Source organism: Corythoichthys intestinalis, chromosome 19 (assembly GCF_030265065.1).
Source record: "Corythoichthys intestinalis isolate RoL2023-P3 chromosome 19, ASM3026506v1, whole genome shotgun sequence".
Taxonomy (NCBI): domain Eukaryota; kingdom Metazoa; phylum Chordata; class Actinopteri; order Syngnathiformes; family Syngnathidae; genus Corythoichthys; species Corythoichthys intestinalis.
Window position 1 is genome coordinate 37418701 of NC_080413.1, and position 18260 is coordinate 37436960.

The 18260-nt window shown below is 37.0% G+C and overlaps 1 protein-coding gene across 1 annotated transcript in view; it reads left to right on the forward strand.

Moving 5' to 3' along the window:
- Positions 1-2459: 2459 nt before the first annotated feature.
- The window catches only part of LOC130907543 (protein enabled homolog), a 270375-nt gene continuing 254574 nt past the window's right edge, over positions 2460-18260 (forward strand). The window contains exon 1 of the mRNA XM_057822770.1: positions 2460-2829. Within this exon, the coding sequence (XP_057678753.1) occupies positions 2825-2829 (5 nt within the window). The 5' untranslated portion in view covers positions 2460-2824. The remainder of the gene's footprint in view (positions 2830-18260) is intronic.

Below are 18260 nucleotides of genomic sequence, written 5' to 3' on the forward strand. Positions count from 1 at the left end.
TTCGGCGTAATATGTACTTGTGAGGACTGATTTTCAAATGTGCATGCCGTACGTTCACAATCTGTTCTTCGTTCATTACGTTTTTTTTCTCTTTTCGGATTTTGTCACCGTTTCGGCAATGTGACAATGTGCTTTACTATGCGTTACTACGTTTGTTGAATGACGCGAAAAAAGTCAGAGACACGGAGAGAGAAAAGTGGGAGTGGGAAGGAGGGAAGAGTGTCGTGACGCTGTTGCAAATGCGACGCTAGGCTAGGTGGCTACAATATTTCGTGACTGTAGCCGACAGCCTACAATCTACGCCTAGATATCATATGCATATAGAACTACATGCGAAATGACAGACTCGGCGGCGTTAGTAAACAGTTGCCATTTTAAAGCAGTAGACTTCTCAGAAAGGCTCTTTTGTAGTGAACCTTCCTAGCGAACCTAAGTAACTTTTTTATCTAAAATACTCCTAAATCGGCAAAATCTTGACTTGAATTTATCTTTAAATGATGAAACAGTTTTAAAACATTGACATGTCGAAAGTAGACTGAAAGGAACTAATGCAAAAATAGGAGCAATTTTAACAACTTCAACAGTTGATTTGACAGTTGACATTAAATGACCTTCAAACATAGAAAAGGTTACTGTTTTTTTTTTTTTTTTTAATGAAAAAAAAAAAAAAAAACATGAAAGGTAACACCAGTTACTTTGCCAAGTAATGAATTACTCTTACATTCAGGTAACTGAGTTACTAACGCAATTACATTTTGGCAGAAGTAATTTGTAACTGTAATTAATTACTTTTTAAAAGTAAGGTTAACAACACTGGTCATAAAGCTGAAGTCTGCAGAATGAAAAGTGCCGAAAGCGGAGATTTTATTCTGCCAATTTGTTGCTGAACACAATTTGCCTGCAACTATTGCTGATCACTTCTCAAAATTAGCAAAAGAAATGTTCTTTGACTCAAAGATTGCATCGGTAAGTTAATTTTATCAAATGACCTTTTTATTTTTATAATTGGACACACTAACGGACTACCTTCAAGTCAAACTGAATTGCAAGCTGAAGTATCATGAAGTGCAGCCATCAAAAGACATGATAGAAATTGCCAAAAGTGCTACATACAATTATAACAAAAGTCACTGTTAGATTTTAGTAATCATGATGTAGCTGAAGATATTGATTGCACCAGGTTATATGTGAAAATATTACCAATACATTCATATTATTTAAAAAAAATTGAGTTTTATTTTTGTTTTATATTGCACGTTTTATGAAACATTGTAAGATTAGTCACCATTTTGTAAGGGCATGCATCATAGGCAGAGTTTGACTTTTGGGGCAGAGGGGCACAACATGTTGATGACCCCGAAACGCAGTGTAAGCAATATAATTAACTTACAAGAATATTTATCATAATAAGTTGACAATGAGACAATACTTTTCGCCAAGATTGTCATCCATTGAATATGGTACGCCCGCCGGTGTCCTACCAATGTAGTTACCCCAGTCAAAAATTGTATCCCCTGGGCGGAGCCATATGGAGGTAGATTTGTGTCTTTATTATTCAATCAATCCAAAAAAAAAAAAAAAAAAAAGTTGCTTCACTAAAAAAAAAAAAAAAAAAAAAAAAAAAAAAAAGTTGCTTCAATCAAAATATATATTTTCAACAAAAAAAGTAGCTTCAATTAAAAAAAAGTGTTTGAATGCAAAAGTAATTTTGAAACTCAAAAATTGAAAAAAAAATTTTTTTTGATTGAAGTAATGTTGAGTTATTTTTGGGCCACATTTTGGCTAAGACATTTTTGTCTTTATTATTCAATCAAAAAATAAGTTGCTTAAAAAATATAGATTTTCAAAAAGAAAATCACTTCAATCAAAATAAAAATTTCAATCACAGAAAAAGTTTTTGAATGCGAAAAAAATATTTGAGATTGAAAACTGCATTTGAACACTTAATTTTTCATCGAAAAAGTTTTCTTTGATTGAAGCAATCCTTTTTGTGTTTGGGCCATATTATGATTAGGATGTTTGTGTCTAAATCATTCAACCCCCCCCCCCCCCCCCCAAAAAAAAGTTGCTTCAATCACAAAAAAATATTTTACATACGTATTTAGGAAAGTCAATTACATGCAATGACACTTTTCGGCCACCGGGGGGGCTGGCCCCCTTGGCCGCCCTTTAAAATCCGTTTATGGCATATATCACTATTTGTAAGATTACCAACGGCCTCGGGTTGACAGGTATGTATTCCTGGTTGGAAAAAACGCCATTTTATTGACAGACCATTCCTTTCGTTAAAAGCAATGGCAGTGACAGTGAAAAGTTAAACAGAAAAGGCAAAGAAAAATCAATTAAAGGGTTTCAATTCCAGAATTCAGGGCGCGTAAATTATTGTAAAGTTTACGGCAGGTCCTTGAACGCACCACTTGTTACAGAGTCCGCTCAGCTGCAGCCGCCTGGTATCCGAGCGGCTCGGCGCCGCATCACATCTCTTCAAGTACGTCACGAAACCCCGAGAACTGCGATTTCTTCCCCCCTCCTCCTACTTTACTTCCAGTGAGCCGTCACCGCAAGTGGAGCAGCAACATACTAGACCATGTAGGATTTGACCGCTAAAGGTTTCCCATTTATTTTTTTTAATTTTATTTATTTTGGGGTACTTTCATCAACTGGTCTACAAACTGAGAGCTGCTGGCACGCCGCCCGTCTCATTCACTTCTTCGCCTTGTAGCCTCGAAGCCATCAACTTTTTTGGGGAAAACTACCAAGCAAGTCACGTATCGTCGAAATATAAATCCGCCTGCTACATATTCGACGTGACAACACTTTCATCATGAGGTAAGAAGTCATAATTTGTGTTGGAATTAACGACGAAATGAGTGCCGTCGGTCAACATGATGGAAGTTGTGAGCAGCATATTAAGCGCAACAACAGCGCAGACTAGCTAAACGTGTGCAAGACACCAATGCTTACTAAAGTATAATAATTAGGATTCCAGAATATTCACACGGTGACATTAGTGGAAGGCTGTTACAAAGAAATATGTGTGGAAAAACCGTTATTTTTGTGAACGCCAACTGCCTTGTTGAACGGTTAACTTGCTTGTGCAGCGTTTTGGACGAGGGGGTTTGGAATGGCGTGTGTGCTGTTTTCTGCTGCTACTCCCACACAACACAGGGGGGATTATGATGGGGTGCCGTGTATTTGATGCAACATTAGACACCCCTCCACAACGCGGATACAGTCAGTAAAATGCAATGAAAGGAGTTGATCATCCCATTTTTTTGTGCACCAGCCAACATGTGCATTTAAAGGAGAAAATGCCCACTGAATGACCGTGGGATGTCAAAGACACACGTGGATAAAATGATACCTTTACAACAGAGGTGTCAAATTTATTTTGGTTTGCAGGCCACATTAATGACAAATACATATCATGTGGATCGGACTAGTTTATTTTTGGCCAAATAGGTTAACTTACTGACTGCCATTGACGCCGCTTGACGTCCAATGAATGTTCTTTCCCCCTTCCCGGTCAAAATGGATTGGACATCTAATGCCATCAATGGCACTGAAACATGAGCATCTCCGGTTTGAATGGCCGTTCAGTAGTCATCCAAAAAAATGTTATTCAAGTACAAGTCAAAATGTATTTGGTGAAAAGAATACTAAAGTAATGAGTAACTGCTTACGCTGTCTGATTTTTAAAATGTTTTTTTTTTTTTTTTTAAACAATCGTATACTTTTTCTCAGCACAAGGCCATCTACAGTGGTATGAAAAAGTATCTGAACCTTTTGGAATTTCTCACATTTCTGCATAAAATCCCCATCAAATTTGATCTGATCTTTGTCAAAATCACACAGATGAAAAACAGTGTCTGCTTTAACCAAAACCACCCAAACATTTAGTTTTGTAGAAAAGAATGGACCAAGATTAGTCCTGATCGATGTGCCAGACTGATCTGCTGCTACAGTAAGCGTCTGGTTGAGGTTATTGCTGCCAAAGGGAGGGTGGCCACAAAATATTAAATGTGATGGTTCACTTACTTATTTTCCCACTTCTGTCATTGTTTGCATGCTATGCTCATTAACTCATTCACTCCCAGCTATTTTACTCCCGGCCATTTTACTGGATTTTGACTGATTTTACAAGGCCCACAGAAAATTCTGTTCTATTGCTACATAAACATGGAACCCACCGAAAGAAAGATTAGACTCTCTTCTTTCAGCAGGAAAAAGTAAGTTCATATCTTTTTCCATTCTTTATAATCAGCATTAGAAAATAGCTTATTAATAGGTTATTTTTTTCCAATTCCTGATGAAAAAACAGAGAAACTGAGATTTTTGTGAACGCATAATTTCAAACATAACTTTGACTTTAACAGCTATTTTTTTGCTTTAGTTACATCCCAAACATCTGAATAATGTTTTCTTTTAACAAAATAACATAAACAACAAGACAAATAGAGCTTTAATAGCAAAGTAACAACTTATTTACTCGTAACTAACTGATATGACACTGTTGTGGCTGCAACATTTTTTTGAGTGATCTGCGGGGTCTGCTCGGCGAGCAGCACGGACTTAATGACATCGTCCGCTGCACTGGTGGTCCCAGTCCTTCTGCACGGTTGTCCAGCGCCTGGCATCCCGGGCGTCCTCTCGGTTGTTCTGCTCGGTTGTCCGCCGCCTGGCATCCTTCCACCGGCGCCCCGGCCGTGTGGCCCGGCCTTTCGTTGCCGTTAAATTGGGTTGCGGGTCTTACCAAATGCGCTACTGCCCTCCAGTGGCCAGTTTTATTGCTTTAAAATGGATTTTCAGCTTTGTGCTTGGAGCTCAGTTGAATCAGAACCCAGAGATGTCTCTTATGAAAAAAACCCCATAAAAGACGTATAAATACATCTTTGGGACACTGAAACAATTAAAAATAGAACTTATTTATAAGTTTTTGGGAGCAAATGAGTTAAAATATAAAAACCTATAAATGTTTGGGTGGTTTTAGTCAAAGCAGACACTGTTTTTACATCTGTGTGATTTTGACAAAGATTCACATTTGATGGTGATTTTATGCAGAAATGTGAGGAATTTCAAAAGGTTCAGATACTTTTTCAAACCACTGTAAATGATAATTAAATGTGCAGGGTTCATGTTTGACACTTAAAGTTGCAAGTGAGATTCTCCTTCAAGCATGACATCAGGTGTTCATTTTGAAGCAAATTTTGTTGTGTAACACGGTCACACTGCTATCCGGAGAATACTAAAGAACATGATGCAGGCTGTCTTTTCAAAGGGCAACAATGATCCCAAGCTACAGGAATGCATCCGCTCCATTTTATTTCATTCCCGAACAACTTCAGTGCAAACGTGTGGTTTAGATTTATTTTTATCTGGGAGAAAAGTGATTGTGAATTTGTGATAAATAGGAGACATGCAGAGGGGATGAGTGGTCTTCTTTTTGGGTTTAAAGAATGGCCTTAATTGAATCCAGCTGTAGGCCAAACTAAAGTGAACAAAAGCTTTAGTTGTTGCTTAAGAACAGTTTGTTGTGCATGTTCCAGAATGAAAACAAGTTTCCTTTTTTTTGTCCTTCTGATGGTTCCCATTCTCTTCTTATCAGTACAGTGTCATCATTTTTGAAGGATGATATTTGAAAATGTGTGTCTTTTGAAAGTGTGTTCTGCTGACATCACTGAAAAAGTGATGACAGCAGAGAAGAATTGGCCTATAAACATCATTTAATTCTTCCAGTGAGGCAGATCTTTATCCAGAAGAGGGGTATTTTTGTGTCTGTATCTGGTGTGTAACATGTGTCTCTTTGTATGAATGGCAGTCCCAGCTGCTCACAGCTGACTCATGCAGGACACTGAGCGGCAGATGGGCAGCACAGCCCTACTTAACATTTGTATAAACTCGCTCTGCTTGTACTTCAGAATTCAGTCTCCTCTTTGAAACCTACAAAGTATAATACTCAGTTCTTTTATTATTGCTTTTTGTCATTATTTCTGAGGTGCTGAGAGTAACATTACCTCAAAATAATATTACATAAGTAAAAGTAGTCATCGCTGAGAAATTACTTAAGTACAAGTAAAAAAGTATACGGTGGAAAGAATATGTATGTACAGAGTAACTGCTTACATTGTCAGATTTTTTTTAAAGGGTTAGGGTTAAATGGTGTTATCGTTTTCTTAGCACAACGCTAACTATATGAGCTGGTATTATATTACTGTATTATAACATATTACACGACCGTATTAGGCCAAAAAATACACAAATATCATCGTATTCAGACTAGAAAAATGTACAGAAATAAAACATCATTCATCCAAAGAGCATGACTGCCCTCTAGTGGAGAAAACATTTCCCACCATGAAATGAAAACAATCAGTTCTCTGTTTTTTCGTGGTCTGTTGGTGCCAAATAAAAACTGGGAGAGAGCTTGAAATCCACACTAATCAATTAATCTCTCAGTTAGTCCGATTTATCAAATATTTGGATTACAAACATTTAAATTAGGGCTGTCAAACGATTAAAATTTTTAATCGAGTTAATTACAGCTTAAAAATTAATTAATCGTAATTCATCGCAATTAATCGCAATCCAAACCATCTATAAAATATGCCATATTTTTCTGTAAATTATATATATATTCTGTAAAATAAATTGTTGGAATGGAAAGATAAGACACAAGATGGACACATACATTCAACATACGGTACATAAGGACTGTAGTGGGCATTTCACTCTACTGTCATTTAAATCTGTCTATGCTGTCCTCACTCCGAAGCGTCTACTTTTTCCAAAGCTAGACAGCTAGTGAACGACGCCTTAATAATCAGACTTCTTCCTTTTTCATCTGATTTATTAATAAAATGGCCTCAAACCACTGTCCTCTTTAGACCGTTGTGAAACAACAACAAAAAAGTACACAGCATTGCATTAGCAACAACGTTAGCTTAGCACGCTATACAGGTTCACTAAACATAAACAAAAAGCGTCTCATACAAAAAATATAACATTTCGCTTACTAACATAATATGTACATTCTTTACAACAACCATACTTACGGACAAATCTTGTCCAAGGATCATATAAGCACAACATTATCAGCCCGAGACGTCGTGCAGCCATAATGAAGAAAAGAAGAAAATAATAAACCATGTCGCCAAGCGACCACAAGAGTTCGCTGTTGGACAGCGCAAAAAGCCTTGCTGTAAAACTTACCAAAAGGCAGAATACTTTCTGAGCGGGACATGTGCGTTAATTGCGTCAAATATTTTAACGTGATTAATAAAAAAAATTAATTACCGCGCGTTAACGCGATAATTTTGACAGCCCTAATTTAAAGCATTGCAGAATAAATTTCAGGAGATGTTAAACAGGTGTTTATGCTTGCAATAATATTTATTTTGGCGTGCAAAGATTACAATTTCTAAAGAAACAAGTTTTTTAGGAAGATTTATCATTAGTTTCCACTTTTTTTACGCCAGCATAATAATGTTCCCATTAGAGATGTCCCGATCACGTCATTTTCAAAGTATTGGAATCGGCAAAAAAATATCGGCCATGCCTTTTTTTACTATATATACTGGTATATTTTTAATTAAATCGTTTTCTGATTGTATTAACGTTACAGACATAATATGTTATACTCATCCAGAGTCTTTAGTTTAGGCTTAAAGTGGGGTTATCAAATTTATCCCGATAACGGCGGTAATTAATTTTTAAAAAAATGTATCACGTTAAAGTATTTAACGCAATTAATGCATGCGCTGCAAGACCCACTCACGCATTGTCGCGCTCAATCTGTAATGGCGCCGTTTTATCTATATAGAGATAAAAGGCAGCGTCAAATGAGTAGAGTGAAATTTGGCAACCTTTGGAGCCTTTTTTAACTGGCTAAAGCCTTACAATCCCTCTCCCTACGATTAGAAATATCATGGGAAGCAATGTGGGTAAGCAAGGTAGCAATACATCTTTTTCTTAACACCTTATGTTATTTCCCAACGCAGAGAAGATATATCCATTGGTAGCACTACGCACAGTCATGGTTCCATTTCCCATCATGCATTTGGGCATGGCTACAGTATCATTTACTGAAAGCTCAACAAATACACTAGATGGCAATATTTAGTCACAATGTACAAAGTCACAAGTCTTTCTATCCGTGGATCCCTCTCACAGAAAGAATGTTAATAATGTAAATGCCATCTCGATGATTTATTGTCATAATAAACAAATACAGTACTTATGTACTGTATGTTGAATGTATATATTCGTCCGAGTTTTATTAATTTTTTCTTAATGCATTGCCAAAATGTATATGATCGGGAAAAATTATCGGGAATGATTGGAATTGAATCGGGAGCAAAAAAAAAAGCAATCGGATCGGGAAATATCGGGATCGGCAGATAAGAGGGTTGTTCCGATCATGTTTTTTTGCTCCCGAGCCGATCCCGATCGTTTTAGTTTGAGTATCTGCCGATCCCGATATTTCCCAATCCGATTGCTTATTTTTGCTCCCGATTCAATTCCAATCATTCCCGATAAATTTTCCCGATCATATACATTTTGGCCGATTAATAGGGGGCCTGCATTGTTGGCGTGGCCGTCAAAGCTGACCGAGTGGAATCACAGTCAAAGAGCTTTTTTCATTGTAAATTCTTGTGAATAAATGCTTAAATCCCCGAATTCTTTATAGATATGGACGTAAAACAGTCTCGATTCTTGACTATTTCAGTATCAAGTTAACTGTTCAAAACAGTAAATAAAATACTCAAGTCCCCATTCTGTATCAGCAGCTTTAAACTACATTCAATTAATATAATTTTGTGAATCAACTGTTAGGAGTATTTTAGATAACAGTTCATTAGGTTCGCTTGGAAGGTTCGCTACATCAGAGCCTTCCAGGGAAGCTACTGCTTTAAGGTGGCAACTGTTTACTAACGCCGTCAAGTCTGTCATTTCGCATCTAGTTTTCTATACATGTGCTGCTAACGCCGCTGAGCCTGTCATTTCGCATCTAGTTCTTTATACATGTGATATCTACCATAGCATTATGTGGACGTAGTTTGTAGCGGCTTTCGGCAGCAGTCCGGTATTATTGTTTTTTTTCTAGCGGCATGAGTTGAGCCAGAGCCGTGAGTTGAGCATTGTCATTACTCAGGTAATGACAAGCATGATGTTTACAAATTTGGATGTTTGTGAATCCTTCTCGAATCTTCCACGGCCGAATAGCGAATAATCTAAGAATTGGAAATTTCGCACTCCTCTACTAGTCGAAAATTGCATCTGAACGCCCCCTCAAGTCGTATTGTTTTTACTGGAGAACTAGGATTTTATGATAATATATCTGAGTTTCTGAGATAGGATGACCTTGAAATTTTCAAATTCCATCTGAACTGAGCGCGAACAAGTAGTTGTGAACAACCAGAGAACTTTTTTGGGGAAGATTTGTCATTAGTTTCACTTTTTTTGACCCAAAATAGTAATGTCGGCTACACATTTATAAAACATCTATTTTTTTTTATAAGCAATTGTTTGCGTTCTTTTTTAATTTTACATAGCAAAAGACACGGGTTAGAACTTGGCTGGCAGTCTGAGAAGAACACTCAGGTAAATGTACTTGTTTACAGCACATACCAATGACAGGCTGCCGACGTGCTACAAACTGAAACGACGTCCGTGTCTGTCCGTGTCTTTTTTTTTTTTGCTATGACAACAAAAACACATTAACAGGACACACTTGAAATTACTAACTAGCAAGTGGTAAGGATCATCTTTCCCAGAGCAAGTGAAGACAGCTTAATACAGACGATAAGATAATTTTTCCCTACTCTCACATTATGTAACACTCTGAGTATTCAAGTGTTCTGTGCTCAGTTGTTGCCGCATTTTTGTTAGATTCAGATTCAGAATATTTATTGTCATTGTTACAAAATGCACAACGAAACTTTGTTTATTACTATTATTATTATTACTTTGTTGTTAGGATAGTATTCTTTAGGCTACGTTTTTGAGAAGGCAGTTACATTACTTACAGGTAGATGCCGACTTTTCTACAGTAGAAAAGACTCTTTGTCTGACTACATAAGAACAATTGAAGATAGTGATTGGTCAAGAGACACCTGCGCATGCGTCAAGCTCATTAGGTGAAGCCTCGTGTTGGTGCGTGTACCGCTTTAACCAAATGTTACGTGACCAATTGAGTCACTCCATCCACTCCATCGCTTGTGACCAATGCGTTCACTGTCTTGCTTGTCACTGAATGAGCTGTAAAACTGAGTGTATATTAGGAAGCGCATCTGCCACCTGTCAAAGGGATGCATATTTTCCAGAATAATTGTGCTGTTGAAGCAGACTACTTCCTTGGAGCCATTTCAAAATGGAGGAACATTTCAAAGCAATAATTCATAACAGATACAAACGTGTGCTCTGTGAGTGTGATTCTGATCAACGACAATAAATGCATTCTGTTTCTAACCAGGATTGATAGTGAGTTTAGCCTCAAACGGGATAAAAGAAATAAAAAAAATGAGGATCTAAGTACAACAAAAGTACAGTTGGCCAACTTGCATAGCATAAGTCCACTAGCTTAAATGCTATAAAATGCTAACGTTAGTTTACAACTTTCTTACCAAATTGTTCAAACACATATTCCCACAAAAAAAAACAAGAGCTAAAGATACCTATAAATTACGAAAAACTTACCTTATTTCATCTTAAAAGGGAGCAGCTGGATACATCCATGTTAAATGAGTTACGCCATATTCACTGTTGTCACTGGAGGGCAGTGTATCCAACCAAAACAATAAAGCTAAATGCAAACACTTTTAAAACAAACCATTACAATGCCATTCTAATTAAACGAATAGTCAAAGCAGCAAAATTTAATTCGAAGCTTTTTTCTAATCAAATTACTCAAGTTAACCGATTAATCGTTGCAGCACTAGCGCTATATATATTCTTTTAAATTATGCAAATTATATATTAGAATGTATGCTTAAATCTTTTTAAAAAATCTCATTTGCAAGGCGTGGCAGCTTTTATTTTGGTGTGGCGGTGCGCCACAATCTTTTATATGTAGGGGAAACTTTAATTTCAGAAATTTCAGTAGCTGTCCACTACAGCAGGGGTCCCCATCTGCTGGGCCGCGGACCGGTACCGGCGCATTTGCTACCAGGCCGCACAGAAATAATAATATATTAATGACCGAATTCTGGCCGAATTACCCTGTGCCCCTGTTTAACACACCAATGTCCCTGTCTACTCTAGATACTGTATAATACTACAGGATAGATTAGAATGTCGTCATAGAAATGCATTGATTGGACTGCAAGCAGTACATCTTGTTTTGTGTATATTATATATCTATGGGCGCTTGTCCTCGATAATAACGTATTACAAGGCCGCGGGCGCAGCACATTCTTTCCCGGAAATAATTAGCCCCCACACGAGCGAAGATAACTGGAAAACAGAACTCTTTGGAGATATTTTGACGGCGAAAAGGGCACCTGACGAGCCAGAAGATGAGCCTACAACCTCGAAGACCCACAAACTGTGAAGAAGTGGATTCGTGACCCGTTTGTGAATAAACCGTGTGATTCAAGCATGTCTGTGCAACAGGAGGATCAGCTTGTAGAGATCGCAAATGACGGCGACCTTAAACGTACATTTGAGACAACAACTCTACCGAGGTTCTGGATTAAAGTCATTCTGGAATATCCTGACATCGCTACGAGAGCATTGAAAACCTTGTTACAATTTCCAACATCGTATCTTTGTGAAGCGGGCTTCTTAATTAATGCTTAACGACAAGACGAAGTCGTTAATGGTGAGAGTGGTGTGCAGTTGTTGTGTGCAGCTAACATGGCAGGATGGATCTGAGAAGATCTTTTCTACATGTCCTTCCATGATCAAACATAAGTCAATATTCCTTTCTTTAAAGCAGGGGTCCCCAAACTTTTTCCTGTGAGGGCCACATAACCCTTCTCTTCTCTGATGAGGGGCCGGGGTCAGTTTGTAACAGAAAAAGTGTGACGATTGCAGGAGTGCCTAAATGTAAAAATATATTGTTTTTCAGAAAGCCACAATCAAATAACCCTTTCTGGATTCTTCACGGAACCAAAGTAAATAAAATAAAAATGATATAATATAGTATAATATAATATAATATAATTAGGGCTGTCAAACGATTAAAATTTTTAAGCGAGTTAATCACAGCTTAAAAATTAATCATAATTAATCGCAATTCAAACATCTCTAAAATACGCCTTATTTTTCTGTAAATTATTGTTGGAATGGAAAGATAAGACACAAGACGGATATATACATTCAACATACTGTACATAAGTACTGTATTTGTTTATTATAACAATAAATCAACAAGATGGCATTAACATTAATATTCTGTCAAAGCAATCCCTGGATAGAAAGACTTGTAGTTCTTAAAAGATAGATTTTAGTACAAATTATAGAAATTTTATGTTAAAACCCCTCTTAATGTTTTCGTTTTAATAAAATTGGTAAAATTTTCAATCAAAGAAATTAACTAGTAGCTCACCATTGTTGATGTCAAGAATTACACAATGCTCATGGTGCATAAAATCAGTCGCACCCAAGCGCCAGCAGAGGGAGACAAAAAACACAAGTAACAAGTGGACATGACACTGCTGTCATTTTAATCTGTTTGAGCGGGGCATATGCGTTAATTGCGTCAAATATTTTAACGTGATTAATGAAAAAAATTAATTACCGCCCGTTAACACGATAACTTTGACAGCCCTTAATATAATATAATATAATATAATATAATATAATATAATATAATATAATATAATATAATATAATATAATATAATATAATATAATATAATATAATCAGGGGTGCACATAATTTTTTTCCCAGGTTCTCAGAGGAGGACCTGGAGATGTGACTTGGTCCTCATTGAGCTTGAGAGCCGACCCACCTGATGCGATAAATTTATGACAAGCTTTACTTAGAGCCAATTAACTTTGATTAATTATATTAACAGTTAATGCTTGATTAACATCAACTGGCACAACAAAATTGCCATTACTTTGAAGTGAAATGTAAAGAAATAAACATAAAAGCACCAATTCAAAATAAAGGGCATTATGCGGCTCCCACATTAACTCCAAGCCTTTTTAAAAGTGGGATGTCCTCCTCATAAGACCTCATTGAACGTGCATGTTTAGCTTTGTAAAATGCGAGCAAAAACACGTTTGTCAGTGCATGTCGCTGTTCATTACCTTTATTCCGCCCTATTCCGCCACATGTCCATAGGGCGAGTGGGGTCCTGTTTGACATCGATAGTTTGCTTAATTGCCACATGCTCTCTGTTTTTTTCGTGCTTTTCAAAGTTTGGATGGCTGAAATTCTTTGAGCCTACATAAAATGCGTTGCTCTAATCGGCGACATTGGGATTCTCACGGCACATTTTGTACCGCATTTCCGTGCGAGCATCATTCGCTTCTAGCCATGGTACCTCCTGTAGCCACTTTTCAGCAAAAGTCCTTTTTTTCGGTAGCTCCGGTGACGTCTCTGTTGTCTGTCTGTCTTTTGACGGGGGTGGGGGAACACGGAAGTAATTACTCAGTGTGGCCTGCCTCATCGACATTTTGAGAAGTTATTTTCTCGTGTCCGCCGCAAATAGAGTGGTCAGCCATCGGTACGCAAAAGCGTATGGAAGCCGTTGAGGGCCAGCGCGTTTGTCTACGTCCAGTACGCATGTGCGGACCACTTATGTGCTCCCCTGAATATAATATAATATAATATAATATCATGTAATATAATATAATATAATAATACTGTATTAATTAAATAGATAATAACCAAATAACCATTGCTCAGTTCTTCACAGAAAAAAAGCCAGGACATAAATAACTCTATTGGGGAAAAAAAAAAAAAAAAAAAAAATTTTTTTTTTTTTTTTTTTTTTTACAATTTTTTTTTTTTTGTTTTGTTCAGGGGGCCGGACCAAATGTGGCTGCGGGCCGTATCCGGCCCGCGGGCCGTAGTTTGGGGACCCCTGCTTTAAAGAAAGTTTGTAGTGTTTACTTTGGAATCGCTGCATTTGCGGCCATGTTTAACGTTACGCGCATGTGCAGAACCGCATTGTTGCAATTTTTGATGGGTTGCAAAATTTGTCAGAACACCGATCCGTGAAAAAAAGATCCAAATAATACCAGTCCGTGGTTCAAAAAAGGTTGGGGACCCCTGCACTAGAGTGACCACTATGCACCAGAGGGTTAAAAAATTGACAATCACAGTTCTTTGTAACTTTTATTAAAAGCGGGACAAAGTTCAGAATGGGTCTTCTTCACCGTGCTGTGATACTGTATGTTAAGGTCAATGTTACCTGGACAGCGGTCATACCTAAATCATGAGCATAACAAAATGGTGGGAGTCAGTTGATATGCCTGCAACGCGTCAAGCCGTACATAACGCTGATGTCGGCTTATCTAGGCGAGGAAGATAAGAGGCATCGTCAGGGTTACTGCACTGTGACGAGTCATGGTAACAAGCCTTGACAACTGTGGACAGGCATTATGCCTCCCAGGCGCTGCAGTTGACACCACAGATAAATGACAGAACCGGAGACCTGTTTACTTGCAGTATCGGAACTCATGGGTTTGAGTTGGCCCACTACGACCAGTAATACTGTCAGAGCTATTACGTTAATGTAATCAGCCCGAGGCCAATTTGGAATGCAAATAATTGCCGATTTCTTAATATCACGGCTTTGAAGTTCCCTCAACCTGATTGGGTGTCAACAGTGGCTTTCAGACCTCCATCACATCTGAAAAAGTGTTGTTACTGTAGCAACTTAACACACTCAGAACATCCTTTAGCACTTTTAACTGTACAGTAATTGCCACAGTGTAACCTCGTGACACAATGCGTCATATACAGTATGTGTCACAATTGAGATGACTGCTCAACTCAAGTTGCAGGAGAAATTCGAGCATTATAATCTTTGAGTAAGACTGAATCAGCTTTGCGCTATGATTCCATCTACTATTAATGACCTTTAAAGGGATTAAGTAAATGTTTTTTTTTCCCACCGATAATCGGTTAATGCAATATTAAAGCTTGTAAGCAAAAATGTTTGTAAACAAATAGTTTCATCTCTAAATTGTTCATGTCCTTCTTAAATGAGAACTAATTAAATAACACAGGGTCATTTTTTTAGGGACTTTTATTTGGACGTAACAGAGTAGACACTAAAAGATGGGATATTTTGTGCCAAAGTTAGCTGTCAGCTTAGCTTTGCTAGCATAATAGATAGCAAGTCTTTGGATAATTGATGAGAAAACTATCATGTTACGCATAAAGCTTTTGAAATGATTCAATTCAATTCATTTTTGTACGTATTAGGGCTGCAACGATTAATCGATTAACTCGAGTATTCGATTAGAAAAAAATATTCGAATTAAATTTTGTTGCCTCGAGTGTTCGTTTAATTAAAGTGGCATTGTAATGTTTTATTTTGAAAGTGTTTACATTTAGTTTATTGATTAAGGTGGAAAAATACATTGCCCTCTGGTCTGCCTCATTTCACATGGCTGAATCCAACTGCTCCCTGTTAAGACCAACGTAAGCTAAGTTTTTGTTTGGGCTAATGTTTTTTCATGCTTTCGCAATTTAGTTTATATGTATATTTAGCCGTTTTTTGTGGGAATATGAGTCTGAACCATTTGTTAAGAGCATTGGAAAAAAAAGTTCGCATTTTATAGCATTCAAGCTAGTTGACTTTTGCCATGTAAGTTAGCCAATTGTTCTTTTGTTGTACATAGATCCTCATTTATTTATTTATTTGAGGCTCAGCTCAGGTATTTTAATTATTCATGTTCCTTTTCCGATTACTCGATTATTCGAACTAACTAGTTCATTGATTTATCGAGTACTAAAATATTTGATAGCTGCAGCCTTAGTACGTATATAGCTTTAACAGAGTAGATGTGTTGCGATCAACAGCACCGAATATATTTCATGAAACTGAAAAATCTGTTTATTAAAGGGGGTAAAAAAAAATTAAATTGCTCACCAGGGTTGAATTTCCCACCACTAATGTGATGTTTTTGCAGAAGACTGATGTCAATAAATGGGGAATTTTCTTAAAGGGACATTAACACCAGAGGTGGGTAGAGTCGCCAAAAATTTTACTCAAGTAAGAGTAGCGTTGCTTCAAAATAATATTACTCAAGTAAAAGTTTCCCATTTTCCAAAGTTTTTTCCATTGAACGCGATTTTTTTATTTTTAAGAACACATTTGCAAATTACAAACAACATGAATATAATGTTAAAATGAAATAACAAAAAATAAATAACAAATGTTTTAAATAAAATTAACATAAATAGAACTTCACTTAAACCAACAGCCACAGCTCAAGTTGCTCAACATTATTTAGAACAAGATCAAAAATAATTATTTTACATAAAAAAGTAAACACTTCTAAATAAAATTGAAAAAATATATACATATATTTTGCAGGCACTGCAACATTTTTAGAGACTTGCACATTTTCTTCATATTTCTCACTCAGTCCAAGTTATGATGCAGGAATGTGAGCATGTTCACCTTTTCTGGGTTAAGTTTGGAGCGGTAAGGTGAGGATGTGTCCACTACCACCAGGGTTTCCCCTAGGACTTTTTGAAGCTGCGGTGGTGGACTGCATCAGAGTCGAACCGCTTCACCATGTCGTGCCACGGCAAAATTGCGTCATATCATGACAAATTAAATTTTTTTTCACATTTTGTTACCCAAGAAGAACCATAACAAAGATCTATTTGGAATATTTTCATTAGCCAGGCTAATGTCGTAGCTCTCAGCTACGGTACATGTACGTAAAATGCGCAGCTGATTACAGCTACATGACACTACGTAATAATACGACTTTTTTTTCTCGTAGCAATAGTACTACTTACATCACGTAGTCCTTAATGTACTACATTAACACAACAATACTAGTCCTTCTGTTAATGGACCAATGGCGTAGGTTTGCATAGGGACGTTAGGAACGTAACACTAGGAACTTTTCAGGATGCTCAAATTGTCCCCACCAACTTTTAGACAACCTTATTTGCATTATATAATGAGTTCAGTTATAGAGGTCATTTAGATTGTCTTCACATATTTTGTAAGGATAGAATTGACCCCACCATGAATTACTTTCATTATGTTCAGACTTACAATGACACAATTTTTCCCCCCTCAAACGCACGTTTGATTGGCTGATGACGAGTTAAATTCGCTTGTTTTCAGTGTAAATCTACTAGAAATAAGTGAAATTATCTGCCAGTGCTTCAAGTAAATTTTACTCAGATTTCTTGAAATGAAAAAACAGCTATCTGAAAATAATCTTAACACTCTTATTTTAAGAAAAAAGTGAGTATATTTAATCTTTAAAAAAAGCTTTTTTTTTCATCAGAAATGTTCTTCTTTCAAGAAATGATATTGTTCAAAACATTATTTGAAATCATTTCCCCCCTTGATTTTGGTGAAAAATGACCAACCTTTAGATGTCTAGGCTTAATAATAACAAATGGTAATATTTACCAAAAGTAAATTGAATAATCTGACCCATTAATCTGTTAATTGGTCTTTAACACTCAAAACAAGATGGAAAAAAATATTCGAATAGATTTAAGAAAAATCATCAGATTGAAACGTTATAAATTTGCAGTGTGAAAGTTAGTACAAGTCAATACAGATTTATTTGTGCATTGATCATTTAGCCTATCAATTGATTAGGTTCATATTGGTGAGAAATTAAGCCCTGATCCCCGTTCACCTAATCAGTTTTGGTTTTATTAATGTCCTGTTCCCAGCAAAAACTGTACATGCAGGTTATAGCGTCCCCACCAATATTGAGACCAAACCTACGTCCTTGTAATGGAGCCATTTCAAGGTGCAGGGGGAAATTCTAATTGCCGTGTAAAGAGTTGTACTAGTTTCGATGAGAAGGTGAATCGTTCTTTTTTGTTGTTGTTCTTGAACTACTTTTCCACACAAACGCACATCGAGGTACCATTTAGCTAAGCAAGGAGAGGTATGAGAGACATTTTTCGAGTGTCCCAGAGCTCATGAAACTTGGGGGAAAAAAGCGCACTTATCAAGGGTTCGTCAGCCGTGATTGCATATATCCGTCCGCTGTAACAGCCCTGCATTTTCTGCTATTGAGTGCATTGTTGACACATTAGCGCGGCGGCACTCTGACCCGCCGCTCGGCGCAAATTCATTCAAACTTGCC